Source organism: Scardinius erythrophthalmus (genome assembly GCF_964197995.2).
Source record: "Scardinius erythrophthalmus genome assembly, chromosome: 23".
In the NCBI taxonomy this organism is placed as follows: domain Eukaryota; kingdom Metazoa; phylum Chordata; class Actinopteri; order Cypriniformes; family Leuciscidae; genus Scardinius; species Scardinius erythrophthalmus.
The window spans coordinates 17,833,738-17,849,571 of NC_138243.1; the positions used below are offsets into that span (position 1 = coordinate 17,833,738).

The following is a 15,834-nucleotide window of genomic DNA, read 5'->3' on the forward strand; positions in this document are numbered from 1 at the left end:
TCTCCTCTCACTCAGCCTCCCCCACTTTTTTTGTTTGTATTGCTCACTCCTTCTTTCTTTATCTGCATTACCTTCCCCCCTTTTCTCTCATCCCCTCTCAGGCATTCTCAGAACGATGTGTTGCCAGGAGACAGGATTCTCTACCTATTATGAGTGCACAAAGGGGGTCTGCAATCACCAGTGCTGGGGCTCACGAGACCGGCGTGAGAGGGAGAGTTTGGAGGGGAATGGGAGAGCGGGAGATAAAAATAAATGGGGGACAGAGTGGAGAGTGTTGTGGTGGGCTTGTGGCCTCATTCTAGTTGGTCTAATTGCTTTCTTTTAAACCTCATAGGATTTGTTGTCATGCTCAGCTGGTGGAGGTCAAGAGCAGCCAGGCAGAGATGGATATTCTTAGAATTTAAGGCCCTCTTACTCCAGACCCCCGCGCTTGGCGTCCCTTACACTTGAAATACAACTCTGTACCTGTGCAGTACTTGCTCATGTGACTACAAGTGTATTTTGAACTTGAGATTCTGTGATATCCCATGTAGTTTTAGTTGCATCAGCTTTACCGTATCTGTTTATGTGGAGTAGTATTACATATGTTTCTGCCCAGGCAGCAGATCCTGAGTCTGTTCTTGATTAATATCTCCTCTCATTTCCTTAATCTTAAGATTTTTTTCATGCAGGCTTGTACTATTCTTTTTCCATTTCTACAGTGATTACATGATCCCCGCAATGTAGCAAGTCTTGATTTTGTCTCTTTTTAAAATGGGCAGCATTTTTTTCTGCTTCATATTTTATGTTTAAATGTCAGTGTAATTTTAATATTAAAGAATTTTCAGAATAGTTATTTTATTTGGTGGTGACACTTTGTTCTTGTTTTGTGGCAGTCAAAATGGTGCCCAATAATGTGAAAATGAAAAATGAATTGTGGTACGTCACGTGTAGGCTAATTCATTTATTTTGATGCGAGGATGTTGATGTTAGCAAACCTTCAGCTTGCATTTTAATTGAGTATTGGTTTCACTCACTCTTTTACCCAGTGGAGATAATCTAGTAGCACAGCACACTGAAATGAGGCCCATTCAATCACATTTTCCTTGCTGGCAATGAACCATTTGTGAAATGTCACTGCTGATGCTCACGTGGTCTTTACATGATTTTTGTATGCATGATTAATGTGCCGTTTAAGGTGATTGAAGATCAGATGTTGAATGAATGGTTATGATATTTAGAACGATTATACATCTGTTGGCTCTGTTAAACACGTTGTTATGCATGTGTACATTACTTATGCAATGAAAATCACTTTTTTTGTTTGTAGCCATACTTAGTTGATATTCAGGTCATCATTCTTGATCTGTATTCTTGCTCTGCTAACGGCTGATATTGATTACTGACTTCCATCAGATAAGAAAACTGTTAGGCTATGTACTACTATTCCATTTGCATGATTAGAGTTGAGAGAAAAACGGTGCGGTTGGAAAGGGGGGATTTTATTTGTAGCAAAGCTGGTTTAGACTGTTTTGTCATTTTTGGTAAGAAAGTTGTACATACTTTAGTAATAGAATTTTATAGATGTAAGAATAAAAAAATCAGCAGTAGTTGTGAATGTGATTAGCGTGGTAGTGGAGCTCAACACTACAGGCTTTACCAGATTTATGGCTCCAGATGGAGAGAGTAGGCCTAGGTGATTGAATGAAGTCATGTCCTCCACGCAGCCCTGATCTGTGCTTGAGAGCTGGCTATATTAATTAAAATTCAAATGAAATGCAGCCTTCAGCCAGGGTCACCAAAGGATCCATTCGTTTAAAGAATTACTTTGATCACTGGAAAACGAGCATATATTACTGCTAATGGGGGATTTCTGAATGGCCCATGCCAGCAATATTAATTTGTTGACTTCAGTGCCGCTTTTCATTTGAATTATTATTATTCCTTGTGCTATAGCCTACACATTTGTAATATTTTTCAATCCCACAAATCAAAGCGTTGGTGATGCCCATAGGGAAATTCACACTCTGTTATAGGTGTGACATCTAAACAATCCTCTCTTATATAATGCTGTGTAACACACCCTTTAGCTTCATTCAACTTTTTATATTGTGTGAAATGTCGTTTTAAAAGCTGATTTACAACCAGTCCACTGTTTGTGTCTAAAGAGAAGAACTTCATGGGACTGATCTCAGGTTAATAGCTCGAGGCAACCTCTTTAACAGGGATGGGCAACTTCGATAGTGATGAGGGCCAACATTATTTATTTCTTTCATACCAAGTTACTAATTCCAAATTACTAATCCACACTCACAACTTTTACACAGTCGTAAGGTCTTTGCACACTGAATCCGAAATTTTCGCATGCGTTTTATCGTATCCATCATTCTGTGGCTCTAAACTGTCAAAACACCATTCAAACCCTTGTTACAGATGCGAAAAACGCAGAAAATCGAACCCGATTCGATTTTTTTTGAACGGACGAAAGTTTCGGAGGCAGTGTACAAGTGTGATTGACATAACATGAGGTCGTATTTATTTTTTAACGTGCGAAAATTTCGGATGCGAATTTCGGACTCAGTGTGCAAGGGCCTTTACTCAATTTACTTTTTATTAAGGGAAATCAATTTATAATTAATGTAATTAGTTTTAAAGATTTAATTAACTATAAAACTTGTGAAATTATGCTAAAATGGATGGGAAACTTTGTCAGTTGACAAGCAATATTAGCCTACCCCAACAAGCAAATGAAAACATCTCAATTGCATTGTCTGTAAATTTGCAACAAGCAAATGTATAGATGTCTTATTTTTTTATTACAAGCCTAGAGAACTTTCTCAAATCAACCTCAAAGTTAAAAAGTGCTTATTCAAAAAATAGTATTGGTATTACCATAATCCACATATAAGCATGAAAAAAAAAAAATTAAATGTATAAAAACATAATTAAGTGCATACATTTCTGTCATGCATTTGGTAAAAAGGTTTTTGTTGAATGCATTTTACCTTTGAAATCTAAGACAAGTGCAACTCAAGTGTCACCGGTTTATCTTTTATACTTCTCGTTAACCATTCTCTTTGCTTAACCGTTCCATTCCGTGCCGATCCGAGCCGGCCGGTACGGATATGGTTTTGTTTTCCACTGAGGGTCTGATAATGGAGCTCTTTGGAATGTAATACAAATGAGTCAGTCGTTTTCTTGGTAATGCATATGGGCTCGATATGCGATGTAAATAGCTATTGCATTATGGAGGATGATCAGATATTTATTATAATTGTATTATTAATTTGTTCACATTTCTCAAATAGCACGTTTAACAAGCTACGGAGAAACCGGTAGCCAGGCAACAGACAAGTAACCGTTCCTGAGTGGCGAGTGGCGACGTCACTACACGCACTCTAGCAGCTCTGTTCGGCACGGTTGGTTAATTCTGGGCCGAAAGCGGTTTGTAATCGTGCCGTGCCGTTCCAGGTTTAAGTGAAAATACTGGAAGAACCAATCCTTACCATTCTTAGAACCGTTCGACCAGACGGTGGAAAAGCAGCAGTGCATGTAATGTTATTATTTGTGCATGTAATTATTTAATGTGTAATGGCAATTTACATTAAAATCTTTCATTACAGATTTCGTTTCCAAACAAACTAAACATATGGGTAACTCCTTGAACTTGGTAAAGAGATAAACCGTTCAAATCTTGACTGGAAAACATAATTTTTAATGTCATTTTTTTCTTTTTTTTCTTTTTTTTTCGCTTTAGTTAAAGGAGAACTCCGGTCAATTTTAACATTGAGCTCATTTTTTTGTACATTTGGAGTGCTGTCAATACAGAGAACAACGACAAAAATCGGTGTTGCCTACACCGAGTTATTCTATTTTTAAAATTTGCACCCTATTGACTTCAATGGGGCAAGTAGTAAGCCTGCTTTTTAGCCTCTTAACATCCTTTAAGTGTCATTACGAGTGCACAGAAAATGTGAGTGATTCCTTCCGAGTGAACACGGGTGAATCTGACTGCAGTAGATGTTAGAGATATTAATAAAAATGAAGTTAATTCAGCCAGCGCTCATACCTCTGTTTACATCCTGTTTTCGGTGGAAGGCCATAGTAATCGATTGTCGAGTTCACGCGCATAGGTTTAGTGCCTATGATCACGCGCGTGAACTCGACAATCGATTACTATGGCCTTCCACCGAAAACAGGATGTAAACAGAGGTATGAGCGCTGGCTGAATTAACTTCATTTTTATTAATATCTCTAACATCTACTGCAGTCAGATTCACCCGTGTTCACTCGGAAGGAATCACTCACATTTTCTGTGCACTCGTAATGACACTTAAAGGATGTTAAGAGGCTAAAAAGCAGGCTTACTACTTGCCCCATTGAAGTCAACAGGGTGCAAATTTTAAAAATAGAATAACTCGGTGTAGGCAACACCGATTTTTGTCGTTGTTCTCTGTATTGACAGCACTCCAAATGTACAAAAAAATTAGCTCAATGTTAAAATTGACCGGAGTTCTCCTTTAACTTTCACATTAGCGCGCACATCCTACGCTGTAATTAGTACGGGGATCGTGTGGAAAAATAGCGACCTTTTGATTTAGTAATATGAACGCAATCTTTCCACTTACTTTTTAAAAATATTGTTTTAAAATTGATCATCCGAGTGGTCCAGCGGGCCGCATTTAAAGACATTGTGGCCCTTATAAAAAAAAAAAACTGGACTTTCTTGTTCTAAAGTTTCAGCTCTGTATCACTGTGAATGTCTAAGGGCTGAGTCAACTGAAACTTCAGAAACATCCCACATGTACTCAGCACTTTACAGTAACTTTTGGTCTTTTTTTCAGCATTCATCAAGTTTTATTTATTTATTACTTTTTATATATTTATTATTTTTATATATTAGTTCAATATTTGTTTATTCCTTTTTACTTATGTTTATTATTAGTATTTATTAGTATAAATTTGAACACACATTTAGCTGTTTACCCATGTAATGGTAATAGCAACACCACATCCTTAGCTGAAGGTGACAACTGAATGTAGACTTTATGTAAGTTCATGTCACTTCATTTCTGGTCATTCTTGACTAACAAAGAAATGACGTTTACTATGCAGCATCAAGTTTGTAAGAGGAGCTTAAAAACTGTTGGCCAGTCTGGATTTGTTTAAAAAAAGAAAAGAAAAAGGCATTCCTACAGGCAGATGCTTTATTTTTGAGGTTTGTCTGACTCTTGAGCCCACGCCTGTAAAGAACCCCACTGTTATCTGCTCTGTTAGTTGTCATTTACTAAATGATGTTCATTCCAAGAATAGATGATCTCTGATGTATTCATCTTGAGCCCTAATGAGGTCATGCAACATACATATCTTCTCATACCAAAGAAATCAGTCATTGAGCACATTTACATGCACACCAGTACGCTGATAACTCTTATTGAAGCTTATTGAAATAACCTGTTGTCTGGGTTTACATGCAAACCAATAACCCGACAATGCAAGTAAACCGTGTTTGCAAGACTTTATTAATAAATCAGTTTATTTCCTGGTAGTGATGTCAAAATGTAATAATTTGCATATCATTGCGTATTGAGTGTTTCATTTATGTCAAAGCATTACAAACCCAAGAAGAGTATAGCAACATGTCAGCGGGGAATTTACAGCTCATATATTATCCTCTCGTGCAGTTACAGATGCAGAATTTTGACTGTACCACTTCTGCTGCTGCATGAGATTTCAAGAAAAGAGTGTGATCAAGTTTGTAATATATTTCCTCCGTACTGCAAAATACTCTCTCTGTTTGGATGCGCTTAAATTCATAGTAATGATGCGTTCCTGTCACATATCATCCATGTGCACTTCAATAAGCTCACAGAAAGCAGGTTGATGTGTTTACATGCTGGGCGAAATCAGTGTTAGGGGCAAAAATGTAGCTATGACGATCGGTTTATGCTTAAGCCGTTTATGACCTTACTCCGATAAAGGAAAACGGGTTAACGCATTTCCATGATCACATGCATTGTCAGTTTATTAAACGCACTCATTGTTTAAAGGATACTGCATTGCACGGGCTTTGAGTGATAATCCCTACACTGATGTCAAAACTATGCAATGATATGGAAAAAAAAACATCCTTCCTCATATTTATAGATGCAAGGGTGATGCAAATGATTGGTTTTGGAAAAAAGCTGCATCCTCGTTGTTAAAAAGCATCATTTTTTTTGTTCTTCTCAGGCTCAGCCTGTGGACTACAGATCACATCTACTGGTCCTACAACCATTGAGAAAGCCAGTGGAGAGACTGTGAAGCTGGACTGTCAGTTTACTCTTGCTACGGAGGATTCTGGGCCTCTGGACATTGAGTGGAGCCTACAGCCCTCTGACAACCAGAAAGAAGAGAAAGTGGTGAGTATCTCATAACAATCACATTAAAGTATGTGAGAGAGAATGTCTCTCTAGAGGAAAGCATATTTGATGTCTCATTATTCAAAAGCCTCTGGGAGGTTTAGGTTTGACTTTGTCCCTTGTTCTCCATTGCCGCTTTTCCTGTCACAAGTTCTTGTTTTCAGAAAAAACAAGCTCACAAAACTAGTTTGACTGCCTCTGTTGAATAAAGCAGAACAGTAACATTCCTTTTAAGTTATGTGTTCATTAACATGAGCAGCTCATGATCTAATGTTTTTAGTGTCCCACCCAAGGACCAGTTACTAACTATCATCAGCATCATACAAATAATTATTATATTTTCTAATCATATTAATATATATTCACAACATTTTTGGCCAAATTGTGCAGCCTTATAAACAAGCATTGCAAACATGGAGCTTTTTCTTATACATCACAATTTGCTATTAGATATGGAGATATTTGGGTGGTATCGTCCTTAAAGGTTGACCTTTTATTCTATATTTGATCTTTTAATCTGCATCAAGCAGGTGCTGGTTTGTGAGTATCACATCTGTCAGTAAGGGAAATGCTGCACACCACATTGGGTGTTTTATGAACACGTCCTGTTGTTTTAGTGCTCTTTAAAGTTGTTCCCTGGATGGATATGTGTGGCTCCACATAAAGGGTCTGATGAATGTGCTTTAGAGTTTTATTGGTTTTGGCAGCTCTTAGTTGATGTTATGTATTGATGTTTTTTATGTTTGTATCTAAGTTATTATAGGTTCACTTCACTGTGAATTGTAGTCCGCAGAGGCGCTGCTTTTTTTCTTGATCCACACAAATGCTATCTTTGTAATATAGACCATAATTAAACCGTCCCTCACTTCTTTACAAAAGGCTGATTATGCCTTAACATTGGGTTTGCAGGTAGAGTAAGCAGCCAGATATACTGCTTGTCTGCTGCAGCCCCTTCATACAGAGATTACCTCATACTCTTTCTCTCCAGAGATTATGCATTTAGCTGGGGACAGAATTGGGTCAGGAGCCCTCGATGGTCGATCTCCCTTTGGTATTCTTGCACCTATCTTCCTCTCTCACATGCTCTCTCTACTCCATCTTTTTTCTTCTCAAAGCTCCTTCATTTCTTCTGTCGTTTTACACCTAATATTTCATTCTATTTTTATCGTTCTCCTTTCCCCTCACACTTCTGTTCCCCTCAATTGCTCAGTTTGCTGTTTGCTGGGTCGTCCTCATGGGTATAGACCTGCACTCTTCCCCCTCTGTTCTGCCAGGCTTTGCCCCAGGACTTGAGATTTGTCTTTGACCCACTTCATCGTTTTTAATGGTTTATTAGAAGTTGAAGGTTGAACGCGGGCTAGGTCCATGTTTTTTGTATTTTTGGAGAAATTTCTAACAGTTATTGTGCCCCACTTTGTCCAGTGCTTTGCAATGCTTTACTCTTACTTTGGAAGCTATTATTTAAAGTATCTACATATTCACACTTTTACAGATCATTTATATAGCTATATTGTGCTTGGAATGGCAAATATGACCTGTATATGTTAGTATTGTTAGTGAGCGCACCATAGTTACGTATTTATTTTTCGAAACATAATTAACCAAGGGTCCCAAAACCCTCCAAACAAATGATTTTACTAAACAGAAGATCTACTTGTGTAAACGATAATCAAAGTACATAGAATAAACAAATAATATCCTGGTTGATGAGTGATGATCTTCCAGAGCTGTTTTAGCTGTGCGCTCTTATTCTATGGCGCATGGTAAATAAAGACCTGTTAATCTGAGTGATCGAACCAATCCAAGCATGCTCCAGCTTTAAAACCATGTTCGATATGGTTCTACACATCATCCCTACTATGTATCGATGAGTATCATTAAGACTTTAAGGCTAAAACAGCTTCCGTCCTTCGGATGAGACGTTGAACCGAGGTCCTGACTCTCTGTGGTCATTAAAAATCCCAGGATGTCCTTCGAAAAAGAGTAGGGGTGTAACCCCGGCATCCTGGCCATCCTAGTATCACTGATATTATTACAACTACTGATGTCTCTCTGAAATATTTTTTTCTTCAATTTTAAACATGAATTAATATCCTAAACAGAGGCTTTACTCCCTTCAAACTTAAAGGTGCTCTAAGTAACTTTTTACCTTAACTGAACAGCTTCGGAGTCATTGGAATGGTTATATTACTTATTTCGAGTTGAATGGTGGTCGTTTCGCACCCCCCTGGTGCCTGTGAGCAGAAAATTCGCACTTGCAACTTTGAGCCGGCGGGCCGCCGGCCGCCGCGTCAGGAAGTATCGCGTGATATCAGGTCTCACGATGTAAACAATTGCTTTACGGCCAAAAGAAATCTGCTAAAATGCTGTCATTATTGCGCTCCCTCACGCTGTTCGAACCCGAATGAAGAAGACGTTTTAAAGAATGTCTCATCTGCATTGATGTCGTTGATCTACTAGCCTCTGGTATCTGAGAATCGCCAACGAGTTTTTACAACAGTGTTGTCAAATAACTATTCCGAAAGCTGTGGGGGGAGCTCTAGAGAGAAACCTGCGAGCAAAAAGCTAGAATACAGCGAAGAAATCCCGAAACTACTGAGCCCCGCTTTAAATTATGACTTTCATTACATTACTGTTGGAAAACACTCTAATTAGAATAATTTTTTTACCTTTGGCTTTATAAAGGGCATTTTTTCCCTAATTTTATTAAATGTATGCTCCATCTTTCATTTCAAATTTTAAATTTGATCAATACATTCAATTAGAATAATAAGACAGTATAGGGCTACCAATCAAATTAAATAATTTACATTGAAAATGAAAAGGAATGTTGAAAAGAATGATACTTTGAAACTAACCAATTCGTTCAAAGCGCGGAATCATTCAGTAATGAAACACGGTTCCTGCGATTCCTGTGCACAGTGGTTCTGCTGTTTAACTGTTTAATCAGTTATGATGGTATTCAGGAAATCAGCACTCAGGAAAAAGTGTTTCTTAACTGTATAATATGTTATAAATAAATGCGCTCGCCTCAACAGCGCAACTTTGCTACCATCAGTACATTAGGTATTATTATAAACTAGGCTATCAATCACCACTTACATTAAATTAAACAAAATCAGAATCATCCTCGCGTTTTAATCGGGCCATTTGTCCAGTTGGGCAAGTAAAAATCTTTCACATTCTTTGTGTTTTACCGTGATGAGAGTTCCGTGTCTTTATTAAATTCAACACGTTTTTAATAGTTGTACCTTTTTATAATCCTTGTAAGCTGAAATCAAAAATAAAATTTGATTAATTTCAAAAGCCTGAAATGTAACCATACTTTGTTTAGTTTTTTCGGCCATCGTCACTAATTAAGCAGAGGCTTTTGTGTTGTGTGTGCTGTTGCTCCACGTGAGCGAGATCTCTCTCTTCTGAAATGTAAATGTAAAAATGCATCACAGACTAGTGGTTTAATATTATCACATATAGAAAAAATGGCTGGCTAAATAGATTTTGCAAGATGACGTGTCTATGGCAATAATAAATGTTATGTGTATTTTCTTAATTTCTCAAGTACCGACAGCAAAACCGGTAATATCGGTACCCATTCCTAATCCCTACCCAATATACTCACCCACTACACCCAAGTTACACTTTCCACTGGTTGAACTTTCAAAAGACATTGGAAAACACTGCGTCATGATCGCAGCGCAAAATAGCTTTAGCCAAGCAGCATGTTATGTCACACTGTGATCTACGGATTGTCTTCTGTTGTATTTAGGCTCGTTCAAGACCACCTGCTCTAAAAAAAAAAAAAGAGATACAATGGTTTACTAATGTCTTGCGGTACAAACAAAAACGTGGCTCAAAAGCATCATGTGCGTCGGCTGCACATTTTCACAAAAATTGTTTGAAATTATTTGGTCTCTAACTGCTGTATTTTGCTAATGGGGACTTTTTCAACAAGATATGACACACGTCTATCTATCTGTTACGTCCAATGATTTGACAGATCACATTTTCGTACAGATAAAGACCAACTGATTGCCCAGTGTTGTGGTCCATCTTAGACATTTCCCTTCTTTTTCATCTCTCACTTTTGATCCAAGATAAAATAAGAGGGCTTGACACTACACAAACACACAAGGAAAATGAATACAGGAGAAAACATCTTTCAAAACAACAGTTTCAATTTTTTTTTTTTTTGTGCCAGAACTAAAACAATGAATTAACCTTGAATGCAGAACCCAATTTCCAATGATTGCATTCATTGTGAAGGTCTTTGGGACACAGTGAAGTGTGAATGATTCTCTTGTTTGCGGGACGCTGCTGACGAGTTGACGAAATCCATACAAAACTGCATTGGTCATTAGCGTTAGCATTATAGTGAAGAATGGATGGGAAATGGGGGTGACACTCACGGTACATACACTGTAGTTCCATAATCTCTTACGCGGCACCTGCAATTGCACAATAGTCCTGCTGTGATTGAGCCTGAGAGTGACAATAGGAAATGCAAAACAAAAGGATTGTTTAGAAAATAGAAGTAAACAAGCATTGATTTTATCATTAAATTTTTACATATAAAAGGAGATTGTTTTAAATTACCCCAGCTGCTGTTTTTGTATTCTTTGAAAATTTTGTATTTTCATAACTGTATGTGTGAGTCAGAGAAAGTTTCTAGTTAATTCGAACGGTTTTTAAATCAGCATGTATTGTCACTTGAGTAGTTTGAATAATGACATGCACTACCATTCAAAAGTTTGGGGTCAGTAAGTTTTTTTTAAATATGCTCACCAAGGCTGCATTTTTTTTTAATGAAAAATACATAAAAAACAGTAGTATTGTAATAATATTTCACAAATTAAAATAACTTTTCTGTTTTAATACTAATAAATGTAATACATTTTAGAATAATTTATGTGATGGAAAAGCAGAATTTTCAGCCTCCATTACTCCAGTCTTCAGTGTCACATGATCTTTCCGAAATCATAGTGGTATACAGATTTGATGCTCAAGAAACATTTCTCATCAATTCTGAAAACAGTTTTGCTGCTTAATATTTTTGTGGAAACCATGATCCTGATGTTAGTTATGTCCTGCAAGTCCTGTTTCAGGGGAACAGCAAGTCACTTCATTGTACAGTTTGCAAAGACAAACAAATTTTCTTTAAACAAGGAATGTGCATTTAAGGAAGTTAGAGTTAGTTAAAAATAGAGTAATTCAAATAAGGTCTTAAATGGGGTATTTTATTGTACTGTCTGATTCTCAATCTATCTCTATCCGTGTTTCCCAAATGTAAGGGCTGTGATAGTTGGTGCATGCACTAGTTCCAGGTAGCATATACTGCAGGTCAGAGCAGAATCTGTGGTTGTGTAGTGAAGTGTAGACACTGATGTAGACAGGCAGGCCTACAGAAACTGCCCGGGTTATAAAGCAGAGTGATCTCCAACACAGGTGACTCAGTGCTGCTTTGCATTTCAAACAAGCCTGATGTGGCCCTAGAGGAAGTGCATATACCTAAAGGCATACACACACACACACTCAAGTGTAAACAGATACACAAGTGAGCATATGCACACTTTGTTTTAACAAGTCACACTGTCCTTGAAGACTTGACTCATAAATAGCGGTGAAATTGCACACTGACCCCCACATAGTAAAGACTGACTTTTCTTAGTCATGAGGAGAAAAATCTTGTCCCTGATTGCTATTTTGTATCTTTTGGTCTCTGCCTTGAGCAGACATTGTTTGGCTTATTGAATTTAAGTATGTTATATAGTACCTGTATGTTACTCCAGGCAGTTTTCCTTATCCCTTTTTTATTACATTTTAGTTATTAGACATGGAGTGTTTTACAGACGTTGTTGGATGTTTCCTTAAAGTCCTGTGGGCAGACTCCATGTGGCATGTATTAGGCCTGCTTACTAAGTGATAATTTGGACAAGATGCTCTAGATTCTGCAGATGTTTGAATGCGAAAGGAAGAATGAAGAAGAGGTTCTAACCCCCCCCCCACACACACACACACACACATACATTTTTTCCTTCTCTCCTCCTCGCCCATGTGCTGAATATTGACTGATACATTCATTAGGATTCTGAATGTCTCCGAGCTCTTGTTCCATTGCCCTGAGGTGCATTCTCAGGACAGCTGAGCTTGACGCAAGACTCTATGGGAGGCCATCGCCTCTCCATCGTCATGGAAATGAAGTGGTGGGGATGGGGACTATTGAATGGATCCCATATTTTCCCTCCACGAGGGACAAGACTCTGTGCATCTGTGTTTGTACTATGTGTGTCTTTTAGCCAGAAACAGACTGGTGCTGTCTTTTCTAATGTAGCTTTTTAAGACAAAAGCATATTTTGATGATTGGCTCACAAGAACGAGACAAGATTTTTACACAGTATTTTTAATAAATCCTTACTGATGAAATGCATAACTACAAAATAGTCTGCAATGTTTTAACCAATCATATTGTAATGTATGTCATTTCAGTTATACTTTTGGAGTATTAGAAGAGAATTATCATATGCCGTAACCGTAAAAACAACAATACTCAAGCACTGTAAAAGGTTTAGCCACAAACTCAACTGACTGGCTTCTCTCTTGTATGATTTTGAGTCTCTTCAGACTTTACTGTGTATGATTTATGAGCTTCTACAACTTTTGACCTCCTAACTAAACTCCTTTCCACAAATTGATCATAGAAATAAAAACAGTTTGAAGTTAAAAACACCGTTTTTTCTTAAGTGCAAACTAGGACTGCACGATATTGAAGAAAAATGTGATATGCGACAACTCATTATATAATGCGATATTTGATATGCAATACGATAATGCTTAAAGTGTGTAAAATAAACTTAAATTATCTTAAAAATATATTTAAAATGATATAACCTACATATGTGTTTCTTTTTGTGACAATAAAACATCCCTACAACTTCTGAAAGTGAACAGCAGTGTTTTACTGTAGCATAAGAAGTGTTATTTTAACATCAGTGTAAACCATGGGGTTTAGGGTTTCAGGTTGGCCTACATTAGGATTATTTAACAACAGAAAATAAATAATCAAATGTAAAAATAAAACTCTGCTTAGTTTTCACTGTATGAATTATACTGATTCTTATTAAAACTACAAAAGTTATTCAGCCAAGAGCAGTGAGTGATTTTTCTCTGTCTTTTGTGCATGACCCCAGTTATTGCAAGCTGTTGCGATATGCATATCGCGATATATACATTTGCAATATTTCAATCATTTCGATTATATTGTGTAGCCCTAGTGCAAACAATAAGTGCAACCATAATCAAAGTACTCTCTTAATATTCAAAGTGCTAATAAAGTGCCACATTTTTCTTCAAACATGATACAGAGCTAAGAGATGGTTACAACTGCCCAGCCTTAGATAGCTTTTATATTGGGAGGTATTTGAAAATGGACTGCCAGGGACTGCCAAAAACTTTCAAAATGCGGGGTACTGAAATCGCGTTTGAATGCGCACTCCCATTTTACTTTCGCTTTCGTGATTGCATGTACTCTGTGAATAGGGAGCGGTGGTGCTGAGCGTGCATTCTACAAGATAAGACATTTGTTGTGCAATGAATCCTCCGCCATGATCTTGTCAGTCATCTCGTCACTTACCCTCATCACGTGATCAGTGAACTCTGATTCCTGCTGCAATACGTGTGACTCTGCAGCTCGTGTTGGATGAGCTGGATGGAATTGAAGCGACCGTTATCCAACTGAATTAACTGGTTTTTATTTCAATGAAAAGCAAAATGACAGTGGAAGCGTAATATAAACATAGTGGTGGCATATTCTATCCTAACTTCTCCATCATGGCAATATCGTGAGATATTTTTCACCTCGATGAGAAAACTTGTCACATTTTAATCTCACGAGATCTCGTCACACCCCTACTTATGACAGAAGGTGTTCATGTAGCATCATCAAGTTGTAGCATCATCAAGTTGTAGCATTGCAAGGGCAAATATTTCACTTATGCTGAAGGATGTTTTTGAGATAAGGAGTAGCACTGTGTTTGACTAACTGACTTTCAAAAGCAGAAAAATTTGTTTGTAGTCTGAATCTGAACATTGGCTTGGCCTTTCACTGACACATACACTGTTTCCCACCCAATGTGTTTAAATTAAAATGTTGAGCAAAATATTTACCAATATATGAGGTTCACTTACTAAAACATGATTCTCTTTTTCATTTCTAATTCCTTCCCACAGGTGATTGTGTACTCTGGTGACAGGGCCTTTGAACACTATTATGATCCTCTTAAAGGGAGAGTCCACTTCAACTCCCCTGATCCTAAAACCGGTGATGCCTCCATGAACATCATGGGCCTGAAAGCCACAGATACGGGCACATATCAGTGCAAGGTGAAGAAGGTTCCTGGCATAGGCAGCAGGAAGTTCCTACTAACCGTCATGGGTGAGTAAAAAATACAAGCTTGTAAATAAAATAACCAATCTCTAAAATATGTGACCTATTTGGCATTGGAGGTTTTATTTGGCATTCTTCTGGAAGGTGAGCTATAAAACATAAGGGAAAGTCCTGAGTGACAAAGTATTGATCTGCACCATAAACGCACAAAGTTTGATTTCACGGGCCTTCTGACATGCCTTGTTTCAAGGTCTGCATTGATCGCTGTCAACAGCAAATGTGACATCAGTGCTACTTCGTGTGTGAAAAATCACCTGTTCCTTGTGTTGACTAGTGCAGAGACAGAAACGCCCTAGGCAAACACATTCTTGCCAAACAAGGCCATCAGAAGCAACTCCCCAAACAATATGACGAAAATGGCGTCACTTCCCGAAACTCAATAACCACATGACCGAGATGTGTATTTGCATTACAGATGCATGAATGGCAGTAGCTGTAAGATAAAAAAGAAACAGGAAAAATTAGAGTTTATACTGAAATCTGAATACTGAAATCCTTAAAATGACCATTCTTTTAGTGAATTGTCTGGTGTCTTATTTTTTTCAAAAGTTTTGGGTATATTTATAAAAGAAAATATATTCAGCAAGGATGCATTCACTTGATCTATTTCAAATAAATGCTTCTGTATATACACATACAATATTAGGATTTCTCAGAAATATTAAGCAATACAACACTGATAATAAGAAATGTTTCTTAAGGACCAAATCAGAATTATTTATGAAGTATCGTGTTGTCACGACACATGGCAGCTTTGACATCACATAAAATAAATAAACTGTTTTAAAATTTTAAATGTCCAAAACAGGTTATTTTATGTTCTCTCAAAACAAATAAAAAATGTTTACCAAACTTTTGAACAGTATCATATATTTTTTTATTTACCGTTTTAAATAAAGGACTGATCAGTTGGATTTCTTTTTGCTATAGCATCAAGATTGTTATCCAGAATTATTCAACAGTATTGGTATTAACAAACAAGTGTTAAAAAGATGTGAAAGGGCATAAATTAGC

General features: G+C 37.3%; 1 protein-coding gene across 1 annotated transcript in view; it reads left to right on the forward strand.

Annotated features, from left to right (window-relative positions):
* The window catches only part of cxadr (CXADR Ig-like cell adhesion molecule), a 56,253-nt gene that overhangs the window by 34,918 nt on the left and 5,501 nt on the right, over positions 1-15,834 (forward strand). Inside the window, exons 2-3 of the mRNA XM_081354163.1 lie at positions 6,211-6,380; positions 14,604-14,808. Coding sequence (XP_081210289.1) covers positions 6,211-6,380; positions 14,604-14,808 — 375 coding nt within the window. The remainder of the gene's footprint in view (positions 1-6,210; positions 6,381-14,603; positions 14,809-15,834) is intronic.